This window comes from Mastigoproctus giganteus, chromosome 11 (assembly GCF_048544385.1).
Source record: "Mastigoproctus giganteus isolate SK-2022 chromosome 11, ASM4854438v1, whole genome shotgun sequence".
NCBI classification, from domain to species: domain Eukaryota; kingdom Metazoa; phylum Arthropoda; class Arachnida; order Uropygi; family Thelyphonidae; genus Mastigoproctus; species Mastigoproctus giganteus.
This window is the reverse complement of record NC_143585.1, coordinates 8,372,538-8,390,275: the sequence shown is the minus strand read 5'-3', so window position 1 is coordinate 8,390,275 and position 17,738 is coordinate 8,372,538. Positions and strand designations below refer to the sequence as shown.

Sequence of the window (17,738 nt, the reverse complement as noted above, 5' to 3'; positions counted from 1 at the left end):
TCAAGACACTGTGCAAGCTCATGGTGTAGAATTTCTCTGGGGTGGTCTTATTTGCTAACAGAAGATACAGTTTTTACAGGGATGGTATACGCTTAAATGGAAGGGGTGCCAAGAATTAAGGGGTAAAGGAATATTAGCTGATGTTATCAAGGTGGATCGAAAAACTTCTAGCCTCGGGGAAAAACACACGAACTAAGAGTTTAACAGATCCGTAGGCAAAGGTGAAGCTGATTCTTGCACTGCTTTTGTTGGAACATGCAACAACCTAGCAAGCAAGGTGTGGGACTACAAGGCCATCATACGACAAAGAAATACGAGTACATAAGCAATGTTGGGGTTACTAAGACCAGAAACAAGTGCGCGTATACTTGTTTGTACTCTAATAATAATTTACTAATAAACGAAGGAGGAACTTGAAGACAGGGTCGAATTTACATATAAGCTAAACAAACCTCCGCTTAGGGCATCACATTATTGGGGCCTTGCTCCACCTAAAAAAAATCCTTTTTTAATATTGTCACAGGTGAACAGTAAGAAAGAGAGAGAGAGAGAGAGAGAAGGGACTCATACTTGTTATAGTTTAGGGCCACAAATTTAAATCCTGCCCTGCTTGAAGTATTAATTAGATCATCAATAAAATCTAAGGCAGTGCTATCAGTTGACAGGGGTGGCCAGTGCAATATTGAGTCAGTTTGGTGTGACATAAGCACTTGGAAAACAGAATTGAGTAGGAGCTTTTTATAGGCCAAATTACTGCGATCAGTAGTACGAAGGTTTATACAGACACACAAATGGGCCAGTAAATCAGCATGTCTTAACAGATTCTAAGATTGCATAGCAGATTTTATCATTCCGGATATGGATTGGTCACTCACACAATAACATAATTTTTTTGGATTTATTGGATGGCTGGTTTCAATACCAGCAACAAAAGGAAACAACTGCAAAGGCAACAGCAAAACATAACGCTATTCATCTGATTATCATTGAGAATCTTCATGCATTAAAAATCTGAGAAAAAAAAAAAAAAAACACTGGGTAGCAGTGATGACAGTGTGTTGATGTTGTTGTTGTTGTTATGGGCGTTTAATGGCGCATAAGTGTGTGTTGATGTGGCATTTACTTAAAGATATAACTGTTGTCAAGAATAAAGGGAAGGATTTTCTTTTTATAAATGGGTCAACATTTGTATTTACATTCACGAGTAAAGAAGGTTTTTAGGATGGAAACACCTGAAGTACACCACGTTATAACTGGGAGCTAAATTATTTTGTGATAACCGAGAAAAAAATGGAAGAAAATTGTTGAAGCTAAAAGTAAATAAAGAGCCTGAGACTGATGGCATCTCTCCAATTTTATTAAAAGAAGCAGCAAAAGAGATAAACACAACTTTGACTATGATTATGAGCGCGTCCTTGGATTCAGGGGAGTTCCCTACAGACTGGAAATCTTCAAATGTGTCTCCTGTTAATAAAAGAGGTCAAATGGGAGACGTCAGCAATTAGAGACCTTTAAGCTTGACTTCTTCCGGGGAAAATAACAGTGAATGGTTTAATAAGTTTTGCAGGATCACTGTATGAAATGCACTTATACTGCACAGTAACAGAACTTTCCTGGATTTATTGGATGGCTGGTAGCCGAGTGGTCAGGAGCGGGAGTGCAGTACACGCTCTTTGAGTAGACCGGGGTTCAAGCCCCTTACTGCTAAATACGGTCGATCTGCCAACCCGCACTGGATCAGCGTGGCAGATTATGGTCCATTTCCCCCACCATGGATTGCTGAGGAGGCTTCTATCCTGCAGTGGGTTGATAATAGCTGCAGTTCACCTTTTTTTTGTTTTACTTATACTGCAGTCATAGCATGGATTCGTTACGGGCCACCTTGTCTGATCAATCTGATTAGCTACTATGACATTGTCACAAAGGAACTGTAAAAAATGCGCAGAGTAATAGTTTCGATATCTTATAAAGATTGCCGTGCAAATTGGAGCGGTGTGGCATCAGGGAAAAGTTACTGCTCTGAATGAAGGGAAGGTTGATTTGCAAGAACAGAGAGTTGTTATTAAAAATCATTAATCTTTATAGAATCTTATTGAGTGAAGTTCTTCAGTGTTCATTGCTGTTTTCAATATTTATTAGTGATATTGTTCGGGCACATCAAGTTGGTCTTAGTTTTCTGATAATGTGAAGGTTGACACTGTGATTAATGACAGTAATGAGGATATACAACAGCAACACCTAGAAAAAGTAAACAGATGGACTGAGACGTGACAATTGAGGTTTAATATCATTAAGTGCACGGTGCCGCATTAGGACAGCAGTAATCCAGGAATAACATACCAACCATGTGGCATAACACTGACGATTGTGGAGAACGGAAAAGATCCGGGTGAGGGTTATTGTGTGCAATATGACATGATTCTCTCAAAGCAGTGCAGGCAGAGGCTGACAGGACAGTTCGTAAACTCCACGAAACGTCCTGTGAATGATATTCAGGAATTTTGTAGGGACAAGGGAGTGATTATTCCCTTACACATGTGGATATTACACATAATATCCAGATGTGGATATTGTGTAAGGCAATATCCACATCCTTATTTTGGGAAGGATGTGGTCTGTTAAACGAGTGGAGACGAGCGCGCTCGTTCAGCAGTGAGACGTGCAAAATTCCCCTCCTGACCCCTCTGAGAAGACCTGTTTGAAGCAATTAAGTCTTTAAGTGTACTGAGTAAACTAAATCTTTGTGGAAATCTTATACTTTCTACTTTCTAGAGTGATACACATCAGAGGATATAGATTTAAGGAGAAAAAGGATCGTTACAGAATAGGTTTGAAAATTTTCTTTCAGCCAAAGAGTAATTAATTGTTGATTGAGTAATTGATTTATGATAAAGTATATGATAAGAAGAACCATATCCTTTATTAGAAACAACGATCTGGTGTTGTGGTAGTGAGCAGTAAGTGATTTAGGAAAACATTTTAGAGGTGGGGATAGAAAAATGATGCAGGTAATTTTTTCCTTTATTATTATTGTTAATTTGTAAGCTTGCTTCCTTACATCATTTTCTACTATTAACGATAATACTAATAATATTACTAAGAGTTCTTGGAGATGAGAACAACAGGAAGAATGGAAGCAGGAGAAATTGTGGCAGAAGTGACTGAGTGTCCGTGACTCGCAGCTTGTAAACAAATTGTGGACGTAGTTCCAAACACACAGTTTGTGTTGTGAAAGACCTGTCTGCGGCTGTACTCGTGTCATCTGTAAGCAAGATGGCCATTATGGATTCTGACTGATTGGCATCGTGAAGACTTCACAACACGACAACTTGCTTTAGAGCTCGTTAGGATTTACAGGAGGGCTTTTACTCAGTCCTTTTAAAGGCTTGGCGGTAGTAAAAACTCTCTCCCAAAGCTCACCCTTGAAATGCTCTAAACACTAAAGAAACTATTTGAATTAGTGGCAACATGATTTCGATTAGATGAACGAACGGTGCACCACGGCGCTTTTCGCTGATGAATTGAGACAGAATATTCAATCATATTCTCGATGAACTTTCATCTGGAGGTAACGAGAAATCAAATTCCATCCCGCAAACATCGCCGAAAGAGACACGTTTGAACGTGGTGGGATCATCGATATCATGGAATAATATTGTCCAACCACATCACGCCGGATTGGTTGACTGCAATCTGCAGTTGAACACCATTATTTATATGGCGTGGTGAGCGCGATCTTCTCAACTTTCGCTATTGAGAATCCACAGAATGTTCTTGAAAGATGTACTGTTGTGAACATTATTGTGGACATTATTTTCCACATGTACTTCTCGAAAATCTATCAACACCCACTGAGTCACCCTCGTGGGTGACTCAGCGGGTATATTACCTTCCTCCTACCCAGTACTCGATTAAAATCATCTGCATGCGAAATTGAAGTCGAATATTTTATAGGTTCTGTCGATATTATCAGTTTTGTCACTGTTTCTTAGGTTCCAAAATCCAGTGTACGTTAAGATGAAACTTATCATCCGTTCAATCACTGTAGATCAGCTAACACGTATTTTTGGTTTCAGTATATCGAGAAAAGCATAAAAGATTTATGCTTTTCTCGAATATGAAAGATTAAATCAATGTATTTGAAATTATTTATTTATTTTCAAACTGCTGTATATTTTATTCCAAAAATTTGCGAACCGTATGAAATTATTTTAAAATATCATTTAAGGTATATAAGAAATTTTAGAAAAAATATTCTATACGTGGTGTAGTCTTTGAGTTAGTATTTTTATTTACGTGTTAATTCTATTCGGAGGTTTGTTTTAATAAAATAACCTCGAAAACAGTAAATATCGTTAAATCTTTAAATTTCAATGGTTCAAAGCTCAGTGAAAAGAACAAAAATTACGTTGTAATAACTAAAGAATCTAACCTATACCTTACAATACAAATACAGACCGGGTATTTTTTTTTTTACTTTTGTGGGAAACAGGGACACATTGTAAATGGAGAATAACTGAACGTTGTAATTGGAGAACTGAATTGGAACTGAGCATTTTGAAATCCGCACAATAAACATGAGAATACTCATAATTTACAATTATACAAATATGCTATGCTGATTCAGTCCATTAATTACAGAAGGTTCATTTGATTGTCAAGTAATCTTTCAAAAATCATCTTCTTCCTGATGGACACCAAGATTATTGATACCATTTAAAGGAATTAACTAATTCCAAAAAATCTTTGGCCTCCAGTTCAAAACGACGCCAGTTTCAAAACGCTGTTTGCTGAAGTTTGGCGTCGGTGTTGAAAATTAACGCTCTCAGTGACGGACGGACAGAGCCGGTTAATAATTGGCCCACTCGAACCAGCCTCTTTTTCTCCTGGATGGAGCAGATTCCTCATCTACGTAGCCGAACTTTAGATTATACTTGAAGGAGTCCTCGCTGGCCAGCAGTTTCGCCGCCCACTCACTGTTGTCTATGGGGCCCAGCGTACCTCCGAATTCGTTGGGAAGAATTGAAGGTGGAAAATGCTTGTGGAGCGCGTCGAGGTTTCTGCCATGGAAATGAGCCTGAAAAGAGATTAAAACATGCGGTACTTTCTGGATATTGCCATCGAACACACATACACGCACACATACACACCAGATAGGTAGAACACCGATTCTCAAGGCCCCCCAACCAAAAAAAGAAAAAGAATAACTTAAAGCTCTGTATTGCGCATAAACTCAAATTTTAGTGGCAGGTATTCTTGATACAATATTGGGACGCTGCCTCATCTAATGAATAATAAAATATACGTATAAATTACGTATCGGTATCAATATACAGCATGTTTTGCATGATGCAAAACATGCACGATGCTCTTTATGCCTTACAGCCTTAAACTAAGTTTGAAATACTGCACACCTTTTGACATATTTCATATTAGGAAAATATTTCATAACTGCGATATGGAATATTTGTGCCAGCTATCCTGACGCACAATTATTTTGGATATTGTCAAGTGTAGATCAGTATAACAACTATCATAATTAGGGCTACTCGAGAACGAACTTATCTGCTTATGTGTAATATGACATGTGTTCTCTGCTCGATTTAGCTGTTTTGTTGGACAAAAAACCCGAGTTTCCGGGACTGGGGGGCCTTATTATTCGCGCCTGTGACCGACTAACTCAGCCATGGAGAGAAAAAAGCCAGTAAAAGTCCCTTGCATCGATTCGATTCGATTCCATCCGGTGTGGGGATGACGGTATTATGACCATGGACAGTCTAGATAAGTATCGAAGATTGGAGCAAAATCAACTGATCGACTTGGAGCAAAATCAAATGATGGTTAATTTTGCTCCAAGAGCGACAGTACGCAACGTCATGCGGCATCGGTATAGTCTTCCTATAAATCGCAAATATTCTATGGCAGCTGTTTTGGCGTAATGAAAAAGCTCAGTTTCCAGGAGGAATCCATATAACTAATTTTAGCATGGCCGTGTTAAAACGCGCACATAAACATTCTTCCTGAGTAGACAGAATTCGAACCAGACTTTTTTTTAAGACAGTGTGGAAGGGCAGTGATCTAATGACTGCTTATCTGAGAAGACTCACTGTGACTAGAAGCCTGTAAAATATCATTATCGTCTGCGAACAACTGAAAGTCACCTTCAATCAGAGGAACTGGACATTATGCAGATAGTCCCACCTACAGCGTGCAGAGGCAGGTTCAATACAGTGGAGAAAACAATAGAAAGTCATGACTTCAACGTGAATGGTGAAGACATTGCACAATAGTTGAAATCAAAGTTCGGGAGGCAGAATTTGTCAGGGTGAATAATATCATACTACAATACGGCGCGCACTACAATATGAAACATACTACACTGGTGTGCAAAACTTAAAGACCAACACTATTTCTAAAGGTAACAACCACAAAATCTTTACTTAAAGTACTCTTTACTGATGAGAGTAGATTCAGTCTCAGCAGCGATTTTGGACGTCAGCTAATCTGGCGAGAGGTTGGCACACGGTATCACCCCGCAAACATCACTGAAAGGGATCGATATGGCGGTCGAGATGTTCTCGTCTGGGGAGCCGTTACTTGGATGGACGTACACAACTCCAGATACTGGAAGGCGGTACAGTAACCGGTGCACGCTACTGTACTGCTGTAATCTTTCCTCATGTGCGTCTGTTCCGAGGTGCGATTAACCCCGAGTTTGTATTTATTTATGGATGATAACGCCACACCCCATCGCACTGCAGCTGTGATATGCTTTTAGAAAGTGAGGACATTGTTCGTACGGAATGGCCTGCCCGTTCTACTGATCTAAATTCCATCGAACACATATGGGACGCTCTGGTGAGACATCTAGCGGCACATCCACACCCACCATAAAATGTTCACCAGCTGAAGATGGCGCTGACAGAGAAAAGGACGATGTTACCGCAAGAACTTATCAACAACATTGTTCTAAGTATGGACAGGCGGTGCAAAGCCTGCATCGACATTAGGGGTGGCCATATCTCCTACTGAGGACCCACTCTTCCCTTTGTTCCATCTTTGGCAGTGATGCATCTGTATCTAGCCAGCCAGTGCTATGTTGCAATTTTTGAATAAAGTCCCTCTGTACCGTTTTGTTTCTGTTGTTGTGTCGGTGTTATTTTCTTCATCATTTCTGTACATGACGAGGTTCCTTTGGTATGCTTTTCACATATCCAGGCCACTCCTATGAGAAGCTACATGTGAAAACCTGAATGGGCCTTAAATTTTGCACACGAGTGTACAATATGGCGCGTACCAAGGTCTCAGATCCTGTTGGGGACCTCAAACTTTAAAATAAAAAATATATATATTATACTTTCACTTCTACACAGTATATTTATTTTTATGAACGTACGCGTGAGTAACACACTAGTTATAATTCTCGTCCATCCCACACCTGATGCAAAAGACGCGAGCCTTTTAAGGCCCGCGTCTTTTGCATCAGGTATGGGATGGCGAGGTTTTTTTTTTTTTTTTTTTTTTGTCGCGAATACTGTATGCGGAGGTTTCGTCCAGCAAACAGCAAATTGACCACGGAACACGGTGTTACAGTAAAACTAAAAACAGAGCTTAAATATCTAGGTTTGATCTTAGACAAAAACCTTTCCTTCACTCCTCATCTAGACCAACTCAGGATTAAGATCAGGAAGTATGCTGCCCAAGTCTCAAGAGTTGCCCGGAAGGACTGGGGCTTAAAGAAGAGAACGCTGTCACTCTTCTATAAGGCAGTTTTCATCCCGGTTATCACCTATGCTTCTGAAGTCTGGTACAAGATGGCCAATACCGTAGTAAACAGATCGCGCCTAGGAACTATCCAGCGCTCTCTTCTCCTTCTGTCCTCGCGTGCCTGTCGCACTGTCAGCACCCATGCGCTCCAGGTCCTCACTGGATCTCTTCCACTGGACCTGGAGATTGTTCGTCATGGGTTGCTCTACCAAATAGCCAAAGGAAGAGCAGTTACTTGTGCAGGTTTCACCACTGACCCAGCAAATAATAGAAACGCTGAAAAGAAGAGACTTAATGAACATCTAACAGACACCTGGCAAGATGGCAGGCATCAACTAAAGGCGCTGTCACCAAAAGATTCCTCCCTGATGTCAGGGCCTCCTACCCCCTCACACCTGTCTCGTTTTCACCAGGACTCTATGCTACCTACCTCCTCACTGGACATGGCTCCTTCCAGAAAAACCTACATGACTTCAGAATTTCAGACTCACCCCGCTGCCACTGTGGAAAGGATCAGACGTGGGAGCACCTTGCCCACAGCTGTGAAATCTACGAGGACTTCAGGAGGATCCTAATAACAAAACTACGCTTCAACTACCAAAATCAAGAACACCTCACCCTACAGAATGAAGAAACTTACCGAGCTCTGACTCAATTTGCAATGGACTTATTTACCAGGCAGAAAGCACTACCACCACCTTAGTATCCGAATCAATAGGTCATAACAACCATGACTGCCAATTGTTGCTATGCATCATTGAGCCATGGATGCTAACGCCTTGGACCAACTTGCACAAGACTTGACCAGCAGTGCAATAAAAGACAGGGTCTGCACATACCTTGACAAATTCCTCATCATTGATTTCTGGACAAACTTCTCTAGACCAGATGTGACACATTTCATCAAGAAGAGGCCTAGCATCGATCCCTGGACTTGACCATCAATCTTGGACTCCCAGTTTTGACCACCCCCACTGTTCGTTCTGATGGACTACTGGACCAGCCTTCAGTCTGGATGCGACACAGACTCACCAAATGGAGCCCCAATGACGGCACCTGAACTAGACCTTACTGAACATGACCCATCCACCATAGCAGCACTCACACTGCTGGATTTCCAGCAAGTTGTCGGCTCCAACTAACTGGCCGTGCTAGCTGTACCTACCCTGAACTTGCGGAGTATATCTCTCTCTCATTTTTTATTTTATTTTTTTATTTTTTTTATTTTATTATTTTTTTTTCAGCTTCTTTCTTCTGTTTCCTGCCATCCGTTCTTTTACTCCCCCCCCCATATTTTTCTCTTACAGAATGATTTTTTTTCACTCCTCTCTCTGGTGAGGCACTGGGCATGCCACACTGTCATCAGGGGCCATATTCCCTATTGGCCCCTTTCTTCTGTTTCCTACCCTCCAGTCTTCTGCCTTCCTCCCTTACTTTTCTCTTGCACAACGTTTTTTTTTTTTTTTTTTTTTATTTAGTTTATATATATATATATATATATATGTGTGCGTGTGTGTGTATATACATATATTTATATATACACACACACGCATTCCCCACAGGTCTAAATCTAAATACATCAAAATTACTGCCCGACCTATTTGGCCCTAGAACAAGTTATCAGCGAACAACCCTACGCTCTGTTAAAATTACAACCGTTGCTCAAGAAACAGCGATCGTCTCATTCTTAAATCTGGTCCTAGCCACTGAAATCCCAGGAAAGTAGGTGGCAGGACCCGCCAGAGTACTCTAGCTACAGTGGTACACCCGGTCAGCCTCCCCGTGGCATGGTGTGGTAACGTCGGGTCCCACTAGGGGCTCGGCGGCTAATAGACCGGAGGAACAAAGGGCACAACACAATATACAGCACATGACCCCCACACACTTCAAATCTCTGGCCCCGATACAATGTACACCCGCGGAGATGGGAGAAATCCCAGGAGCCGTTAGACACTACCATACCTTACACCTTACAAACTTGTTATATACAAAGCAATATGATCTAAATTACTGATGCGCCTGAAACCCTACAACCAACCAACCAACCAACCAAACCAATAATGTAAGTAAGACAAGATCCTTATATGTAAATATAATTCTTAAATTTTTTTTTGGGTTACCCTATTAATAATTTTATTATCTGCGGTGTAAGAAGGTGAGTCATTTAACTTTCATTGAACTTTAAAGGTAAGTTTATTCCACTGGTTAGTATTAATTGTTAAATTATTTTTATGCACCCAACTGTTTAATTTATTTAATACGCAATGATTCACTTTAAATTTTCAATGGTTCAAAATATTTTAATATCATCCGCATATCACAGGTGGTAGATGACTTTCATCAACCGGTGAAATACCACCACTTTGCTTATTGGAGGCTTGAACGGCGAAACCCATGTTTAGTCTCTAGAGCAAAGTTTCCGGCACCCCCTTCCCCCCCATACTTCTCCTTCAACCCATGCACAGTACTAAGTACTATAGGTTTTGATACCTTTCGTGTTTGGGGTTTTCATAAAAAAAAAAATATATATGTTTTAATGCCTTAAGGAAAGCCTACAAGGCTATTGATATGTTAAATAAAAGTGGTTCCAAAGAAGGACCCTGTGATACTTCAGTACAAAATGTGACATCCTTGGAGATTTAATTTGGTATATTCGATCCGCGATATAATCCGTAATCCAATAAAAGGGCTGGTAATTCCATACGCGGTCAGTTTTTAATTCAACAAGGCGTGATCAATCGAATCAAGAGTCCTGGAAAGATCGATATAAAAGATATCAACCGTGCTACCCTTATCTAGCTCAGTAGAAACATTTCCAGAAGGAGATGAGGTTGCCCTTCACCGATCTCCAGGGCGAAAGACTTGTAACTCTTTTTTTTTTTTTTTTTTTTTTTAATATAATATAGGATTTATAAAGGAGGACAATTTCTTTCTGAATAATAGAGTCAAATATCTTGGAAATGCTGTTTAGCAATGTTATAAGGTGGTAATTTGCAATCTGAGATTTCGATTTTTTTTTTTTTTTTTTCGTTTTGTTTGTGAATGGGAGTAATAAATGCTTTCTTGAAGTCATTGGAATAAACTGCTCTTGAATTGATTCACTAAAATATTAAAGGAGACGAATGTTTTCCAAACTATAAAAAAAAATGATCAGGACCCTTTGCTTAGTTATTTTTCAGGGATTATTAAAACGTTTTGGATATCGTTGTCCTCGATATAGACAGTTGATAATATTTCAGAGGAGTTAAAGGGTTGAAGGTAGGGATTTCATCTTAAATAAGCCGTAATGGAGAGAAAGAGAGACGTATGAGGTCTTCTAGGGTACCTCTGAGCTACTGGAGAAAAGATTATAGAAGTAGTTCGATCTATGAAAAGCATCCCAAGCATAGCTCTAGGGCTAAAAGATGGTGCTGCAACCCCACGGGGATAAACCGTTCACCTCGCAATCCGATAATGCGGTGGTCAACCAACGACCAACCTAATGCGGTGTGGTTGTTCATTATCATGCTGTACAATGGAGTAACATACTGTCTCTATTAATTCAGACACTTCCCCCCCCTTACTGGGGTTTGGGAAATACACACTATCGTCATCTTATATAGAAGACACCCTCCAGAAACTTCCATCATGAAACTCCTGTGGCGGCCAAGAGGTACAAACAGTCGAGATAGCCGTTGTCATTCTGTGTTGTTGTAAACAAAAGAAGGTCCTCACACGCCTTTTTAAACTGGTACCAGTTCCCGACTCTTGGAACTTTCTTTAAGGTCTGCATAAACCGTATAATCAACACCTGTTTCACATTGATCACCCACGAAAGAGGAATAAGCTACATTTGTTATCACCAGGGATCCGTCCACGTTAATTTTTAAGGGGTATGCGAAATTACTCCATCTTTTAGATGTCCAATGATCCTTTCATTTCATGTTTACAATATATGTGAAAATATGTTAAAAAGCAGGTTCATTCAATTTTGGAGACCCCTTTTATTTAATTAATTTATTTATTTGAAAATGATGCATACGTTACAGCGATAATCGCTGGTTCGCCTGTGAACTAGCGATTATCGCTGAATAATATGCGAATATTTACAGCTTTTAACAACGTATAATTACATATGCATAATAACGTAAAAACCGAGGCTAATTACCCCTGGTTAGTCTTAATTAAACATAATAGGTAAACAGTCGAGTTTAACAGAACCCGTGTATATTAATTTCGCAAATACATCCGAATATCCAACATAATTGGAATATTTATGATTCCTGTTAGAAATTAAAGGCTAATACGTACCCTGTTATAGTGCTTCTGTTGAACAAAAGGTTTCGTGAGCGTATATGCAATCCTCAAGAAGGCTGGCTCAAAGATATAATGGCCTGCTTTGAATCTTCCTGGGAAAGTGTCCTGTGGAAACGAAAGAGAAAAAAAAAAAATATATATATATACATATATATGTATAAATAAATATATATGCACTCATGAGCCAAAACATTATGCAACCCTTGTTTCTACGAGTGGACGTATCCCATAGCACCTAGAAGCGATGTCACCGACCGGCAAAGCATATATAATGACGGCACGTTAGTGCCTGTCAGTTCTTCAGTACGAAACCCGTGCGATGGGGAAAGGGAAGTACCTGACGGAGTTTGAACGGGAATAATTTGCGGTGATAGGTAGGCCGGGGTAACATCTCAGCAACTGGATGTTCAACGGACGCCGTAGTGAGAATGGTCACACAACCACCCAATGTGTGAAGTTAACAGCGGTTGGTAGGTGCTTTACGGAACAAATATGGCTCCCAATCCCTCGATTAACGGCATACTACAACCAGGGTGTACAGAGAAACGTTTCTGAGCACACTCCAGCGAACCCACTTGCAATCGGGCCTCCAGAGTAGCCGACCTGTTCATGTGCCCACGTACCGATCGTCATCGACACCTGCAATGTGCGTGGTGTACCGTTCCTAGATATGAACAGGTAAAAAAAAGAGTGGCGTGGTCTGATGAATTAAGGTTCCAGCTCAATCATGCCGATGGGAAGGTGCATATTGGACAGCAAGCAGATGAACGTCTGCAACAAGAATGCACGGTTGGACGAAAACAGAACCGCGGCAGTGGTGGTATCATCGTTTTCACTAGGTCTCCCCCATCCCCATTGAACACACCCTCACCGACAGATCCTACTTCGGCATAGTTTCAGACCACGTTTTGCCCTACATGGTGAGCGTGCATCCAGGTGGCACTGGACTCTTTCAACAAGATAACGAAGAAAGAAGAGAATTCTTTCCGAGACTGAAAAAATATATATATATTTCAGCAGAGGAACATTTGTATGCTCTGAAGTATTTTTATTTTATTTTAATTTAAAATCATAGATAAGTTTCAGGGTCCTACTACGTCTTAAAATCGTTTGATGGATAGAAATCTTCAGCGGTTTGACGTAGCCAAGCCAAGGAACAGGGATGACAGAGAGTAGCAGAATATGCCTTTTCAGTGGACTGTGGTTCAAGTCAGTGATCGTTAAATATGGTTAACAGTCGCGTTCATGATTTATTACAACCTCATGATTTATTACAACCTTATTATGGAAAGTTTTGATATAAAGTTACGGACTGTAACCAACCAGCAAAAAACAGATATGCAGCATTTAAGGGACATGATAGTATGGTGTTTCAGGGATATTGATGAATTTTTATACTTTTTATAAATGTCATAAACATAGAGATGGGTTGATGGTCTGACCTGAAGTGTACAGAGATAGATAGGTCAGCAACATCTATAGCAGTCGTGTAATTTTGATACAGACTTTAGCAACCTCTTGTAGAAAAAAAATTAACGAGTCTTCAGGCCATTGGGTTAAACTGATTGAGAAAAAAAGCATTTTAATTTTTTAAAGTAAAAGAGGGCATATTAAAATAATTAGAAATACAATTACAATTAATTAATCAAATTTTGTTTTCATATCTCAGATAAAGTCCAAGGTAAAAATTGATTCTTAGCAGATGGGGAGAAAGGTAGATACCGATGTTATCTTTAAAAATATATTATTTTCGGTTTTAGATGAACAACTTGCAGGTTTTGACCTGCAAGCTGTTCATTTATCAGTTATGATGCCGTCATAACAGATGCTGTTAAATGGATTAACTCTAATTTTAACCCTGTCTCAAATCGAAGATTTGCCACAGAGTTAAAAGTTTCTAAATATTTCCAATGATTGATCATTGGAAATATTTAGAAACTTTTTGAAAGCTATGAACATTTCCCAGTGGCATATAAATATCCATTTATCAGTGGTGAGAATATTAATAAGTGAAGAGTTTCTACGAGAACATCGGCCTGCTTGGGATAAACATCAAGGTCGTTGAAGTGTTCACAATACAGAAAATGCTTGCTCTCCAAAAATTAAACTGAACCACATAAACATTAAATTATATGCGTTACAGATATGGTCTTCACAGTTCACAAGTTACCACAATAAGCTATTTGGTATGGAATATTGGATCACAAGGTGAATAGACAGGATGGGTAGCAACCAGTTCACCATCTACAGAACAATATTATAGGCAAACACGGAAATTTGCATTTGGACCAAGAATCTGACAACGTATCAAAGGTCATATCTGGCCAATTAGAGCCCCTAATAGAATATAACCTATGGTAACTTGAGGAAAATATTTGCATATTTTATAGTCATACACATATCCAGCTGCAGTCAGATACACTCGTGTGAATTGACCGTGGATCGAACTCATGGGATTGCTAAATGGGGTGCTGCTCTAGTATTCCATACACCTTGTAAACTCCTCTGACTTGTCTAGCTGTTCCCGAGTGTTAAGAGAAAATTTATTTATTTTATCAGAGGGGGTGTCCATATCCGTCGGTAGGAAGCGTAAGTAACATTCTGTAGAAGAAAATTCATGCTTGACGTCACTAGCAATGCCCAACAGGAGAACGTATTCAGGCTTCAGTAAACACATCCAAGTCGCTTATGAAAAACAGGTCAGGTAGGCTGTAATACATGCTTGTTCTTCTTTCTGAATGGTCACCTTCGTGACGTCACTTGAAACACAACTTTATCTTCAGTCTTTGTAAGAGACGTTAAAGAACTCTATCGTATGCGACGGTGGTATAGCGGTTAGCATAGCTGCCTTCCAAGCAGTTGACCCGGGTTCGACTCCCGGCCGTCGCAATGTTTTTTTTTTTACCCTTTTTTCCTTCCTTTCTGTTACGTCTGAAATATAGTATCCTATTATGTTTATCACAAACAATTTATCGGCATATTATTAGCCAATAAACTACTTTTATTTCATAAAATATGTCTTTCACATTAATACGATCAAGTTCTATTGAAAACCGGAACTTTGCCTTACAAAATTAAAAATTTTATCTAAAGTATTTCACCATTCATTCTGTATGTAATTACCAGTAACTTCCATAATATGAAGTTTATCTAAATATTTAACTAGATTTAAGTGACAGCAATCGAATTAAAGTGACTAGTGATTTAAGTGACTAGACTGACAGCAATCGAAGAGTTCCACGATTCCTCATGTAGACGCAAAATTTCAGATGCAAAAATTCAGTTTGTCAGCTACCTGAGCGGGATCATCAACTGTCGAATCGTCGATATCAAGTAGACCAATCTGATTCATCCCCTTCCTTCTAGAGTTTATATAAGTAAAATGTCTTTGCTGTTCCTCTTTGCATCCTTTGCCAAGCATTTCTCGTAATCTGCATTCGCCTGCCTAACCTCCTTTGTAACTTGGTTACAGACCAGCTTATATCTGTCATAAGCTTCCATGTCACCCATTAATTTATATTTATCCCATGCATTTTTCTTCTCTGCCATATGTCATTGGTAATTACATACAGAATGAATGGTGAAATACTTTAGATAAAATTTTTAATTTTGTAAGGCAAAGTTCCGGTTTTCAATAGAACTTGATCGTATTAATGTGAAAGACATATTTTATGAAATAAAAGTAGTTTTATTGGATAATAACATGCCAATAAATTGTTTGTGATAAACATAAAAGGATACTATATTTCAGACGTAACAGAAGGAAGGAAAAAAGGGTAAAAAAACATTGCGACGGCCGGGAGTCGAACCCGGGTCAACTGCTTGGAAGGCAGCTATGCTAACCGCTATACCACCGTCGCATACGATAGAGTTCTTTAACGTCTCTTACAAAGACTGAAGATAAAGTTGTGTTTCAAGTGACGTCACGAAGGTGACCATTCAGAAAGAAGAACAAGCATGTATTACAGCCTACCTGACCTGTTTTTCATAAGCGACTTGGATGTGTTTACTGAAGCCTGAATACGTTCTCCTGTTGGGCATTGCTAGTGACGTCAAGCATGAATTTTCTTCTACAGAATGTTACTTTACGCTTCCTACCGAAGGATATGGACATCCCTCTGATCAAATAAATAAATTATCTCTTTACAGTCGGGAAGAGCTAGACAAATCAGAGGAGTTTACAAGGTAGATAGAATACTAGAGCAGCACCCCATTTAGCAATCACATGAGTTCGATCCACGGTCAATTCACACGAATGTATTATTGTATCTGACTGCAGCTGAATATGTGTATCACTATAAAATATGCAAATATTTTCGTCAAGTTACCATAGGTTATATTCTATTAGGGGCTCTAATTGGCCAGATATGACCTTTGATACCGTTGTCAGATTCTTGGCCCAAATGCAAATTTCTGTGTTTGCCTATAATATTTTTCTCTGGATGGTGAACTGGTTGCTGCCCATCCTGTGAGCAGTGCAAACGGGCTGCAAGAGTAGCTCATGGTGTCTTATCAATGTTATACAGGAATTTTTCTAGCAGGGATAAGGAGATGATTATTCCCTTATACGGTGCTGTTTCTTGTATTCTGTCTCTCTTGTTAACTCCTCTGACTGTTTGGTCGTCCCGGAGTATAAACAGAAAATTTATTTATTTTATTTATATAAGGCAATGGTCAGGCCACGCCTTGAGTACAGAGAAGGACAACGAGATTAGTGAATGGAACAAAGGGTGCTCTTACGAAGAAAGGCTTAAGTTTTGCAATTGCAGTGTCTGGAGACTAGGCACCGGCGAGGTGATCTGATAGAGGTGTATAAAGCCTTGAATGGTTTAAGCATGCTCAATGCTGATGGGATTCTTCCTCTAGCTCAGAAAAATCACCTGAGAGGGCATAAATTCAAATTGAGGAAAGACAGATGTAGGATAGACGTGCGGAAATTTGCCTTTAGCCAGCGGGTGATTGGTTGGTGGAACAGACTTCCATCCCTTGTGGTGGAGGTTGATAGCCTAAATAAATTTAAGGCTCAGCTGGACAGGTATTTCGAATGAACAGAGGGGTGAAGTGGAAGTGGGTTTTTTTTTTTTTTTTTGGCTGATGCTGCATATGCTTGCTTTCTTGCATCAAATGCCTCTACTAATGCTAATGCTAATGTCTTATTAGTTCATCTGACATCCACTTAGGCCTAAACCTTGAACAATATTTCTTAGTTGGTATGTAAAGCCTACTAGCTTCAAGAATTAATTCCTTGATTGCTTCCCATTCAGAATTTGCTCTTTATAACATCATAGAATTTAAAACACTATAGGACCAATTTAGTCACCTTTGCAAAAGCAAAAACTGTTCGCTTTACCCTTGATGGTAGTTACATCTTTGAGTAAATCCCACTTCAGCACACTGATCACTGGCACCTGGTGGTTCCTTTATCTGTAGATTCTTAATGCATGAATAATTACAGCTGATAATCAGATGAAGAGTATTACTCCCTTTGATTTCCTCTTCAACATATTGTTGTAGAAAAGAATCCTCCAATAAAAATACAAAAGTCTTGCTAGTGTGCAAGTGATCAACCCACAAGTTCCAGTCAATATCTGGGAAATTAAAATCTCCTATTATAAGATGATCAGATTTACTGGCTCTCTATTTCTCAGTACAGTTGTTCGTTGTACTCATCAAAG

General features: G+C 39.5%; 1 protein-coding gene and 2 non-coding genes across 5 annotated transcripts in view; 1 reads left to right on the top strand and 2 right to left on the bottom strand.

The window, feature by feature from the left end:
• Positions 1–4,395: 4,395 nt before the first annotated feature.
• The window catches only part of LOC150077677 (alpha-tocopherol transfer protein-like), a 73,747-nt gene continuing 60,404 nt past the window's right edge, over positions 4,396–17,738 (bottom strand). For 2 of the 3 annotated variants that reach the window (XM_090384663.1, XM_090384665.1), the window contains exons 5-6: positions 12,058–12,168; positions 4,396–5,077 (exon numbers count right to left, since the gene is read on the bottom strand). In XM_090384663.1, the coding sequence (XP_090240789.1) occupies positions 4,850–5,077; positions 12,058–12,168 (339 nt within the window). In that variant the 3' untranslated portion in view covers positions 4,396–4,849. The remainder of the gene's footprint in view (positions 5,078–12,057; positions 12,169–17,738) is intronic. The other variant, XM_090384662.1, reaches the window with a different exon arrangement.
• TRNAG-UCC (transfer RNA glycine (anticodon UCC)) lies at positions 14,881–14,952 on the top strand. Its single transcript has one exon. It is a non-coding gene; the product is annotated as a tRNA-Gly (tRNA).
• TRNAG-UCC (transfer RNA glycine (anticodon UCC)) lies at positions 15,852–15,923 on the bottom strand. Its single transcript has one exon. It is a non-coding gene; the product is annotated as a tRNA-Gly (tRNA).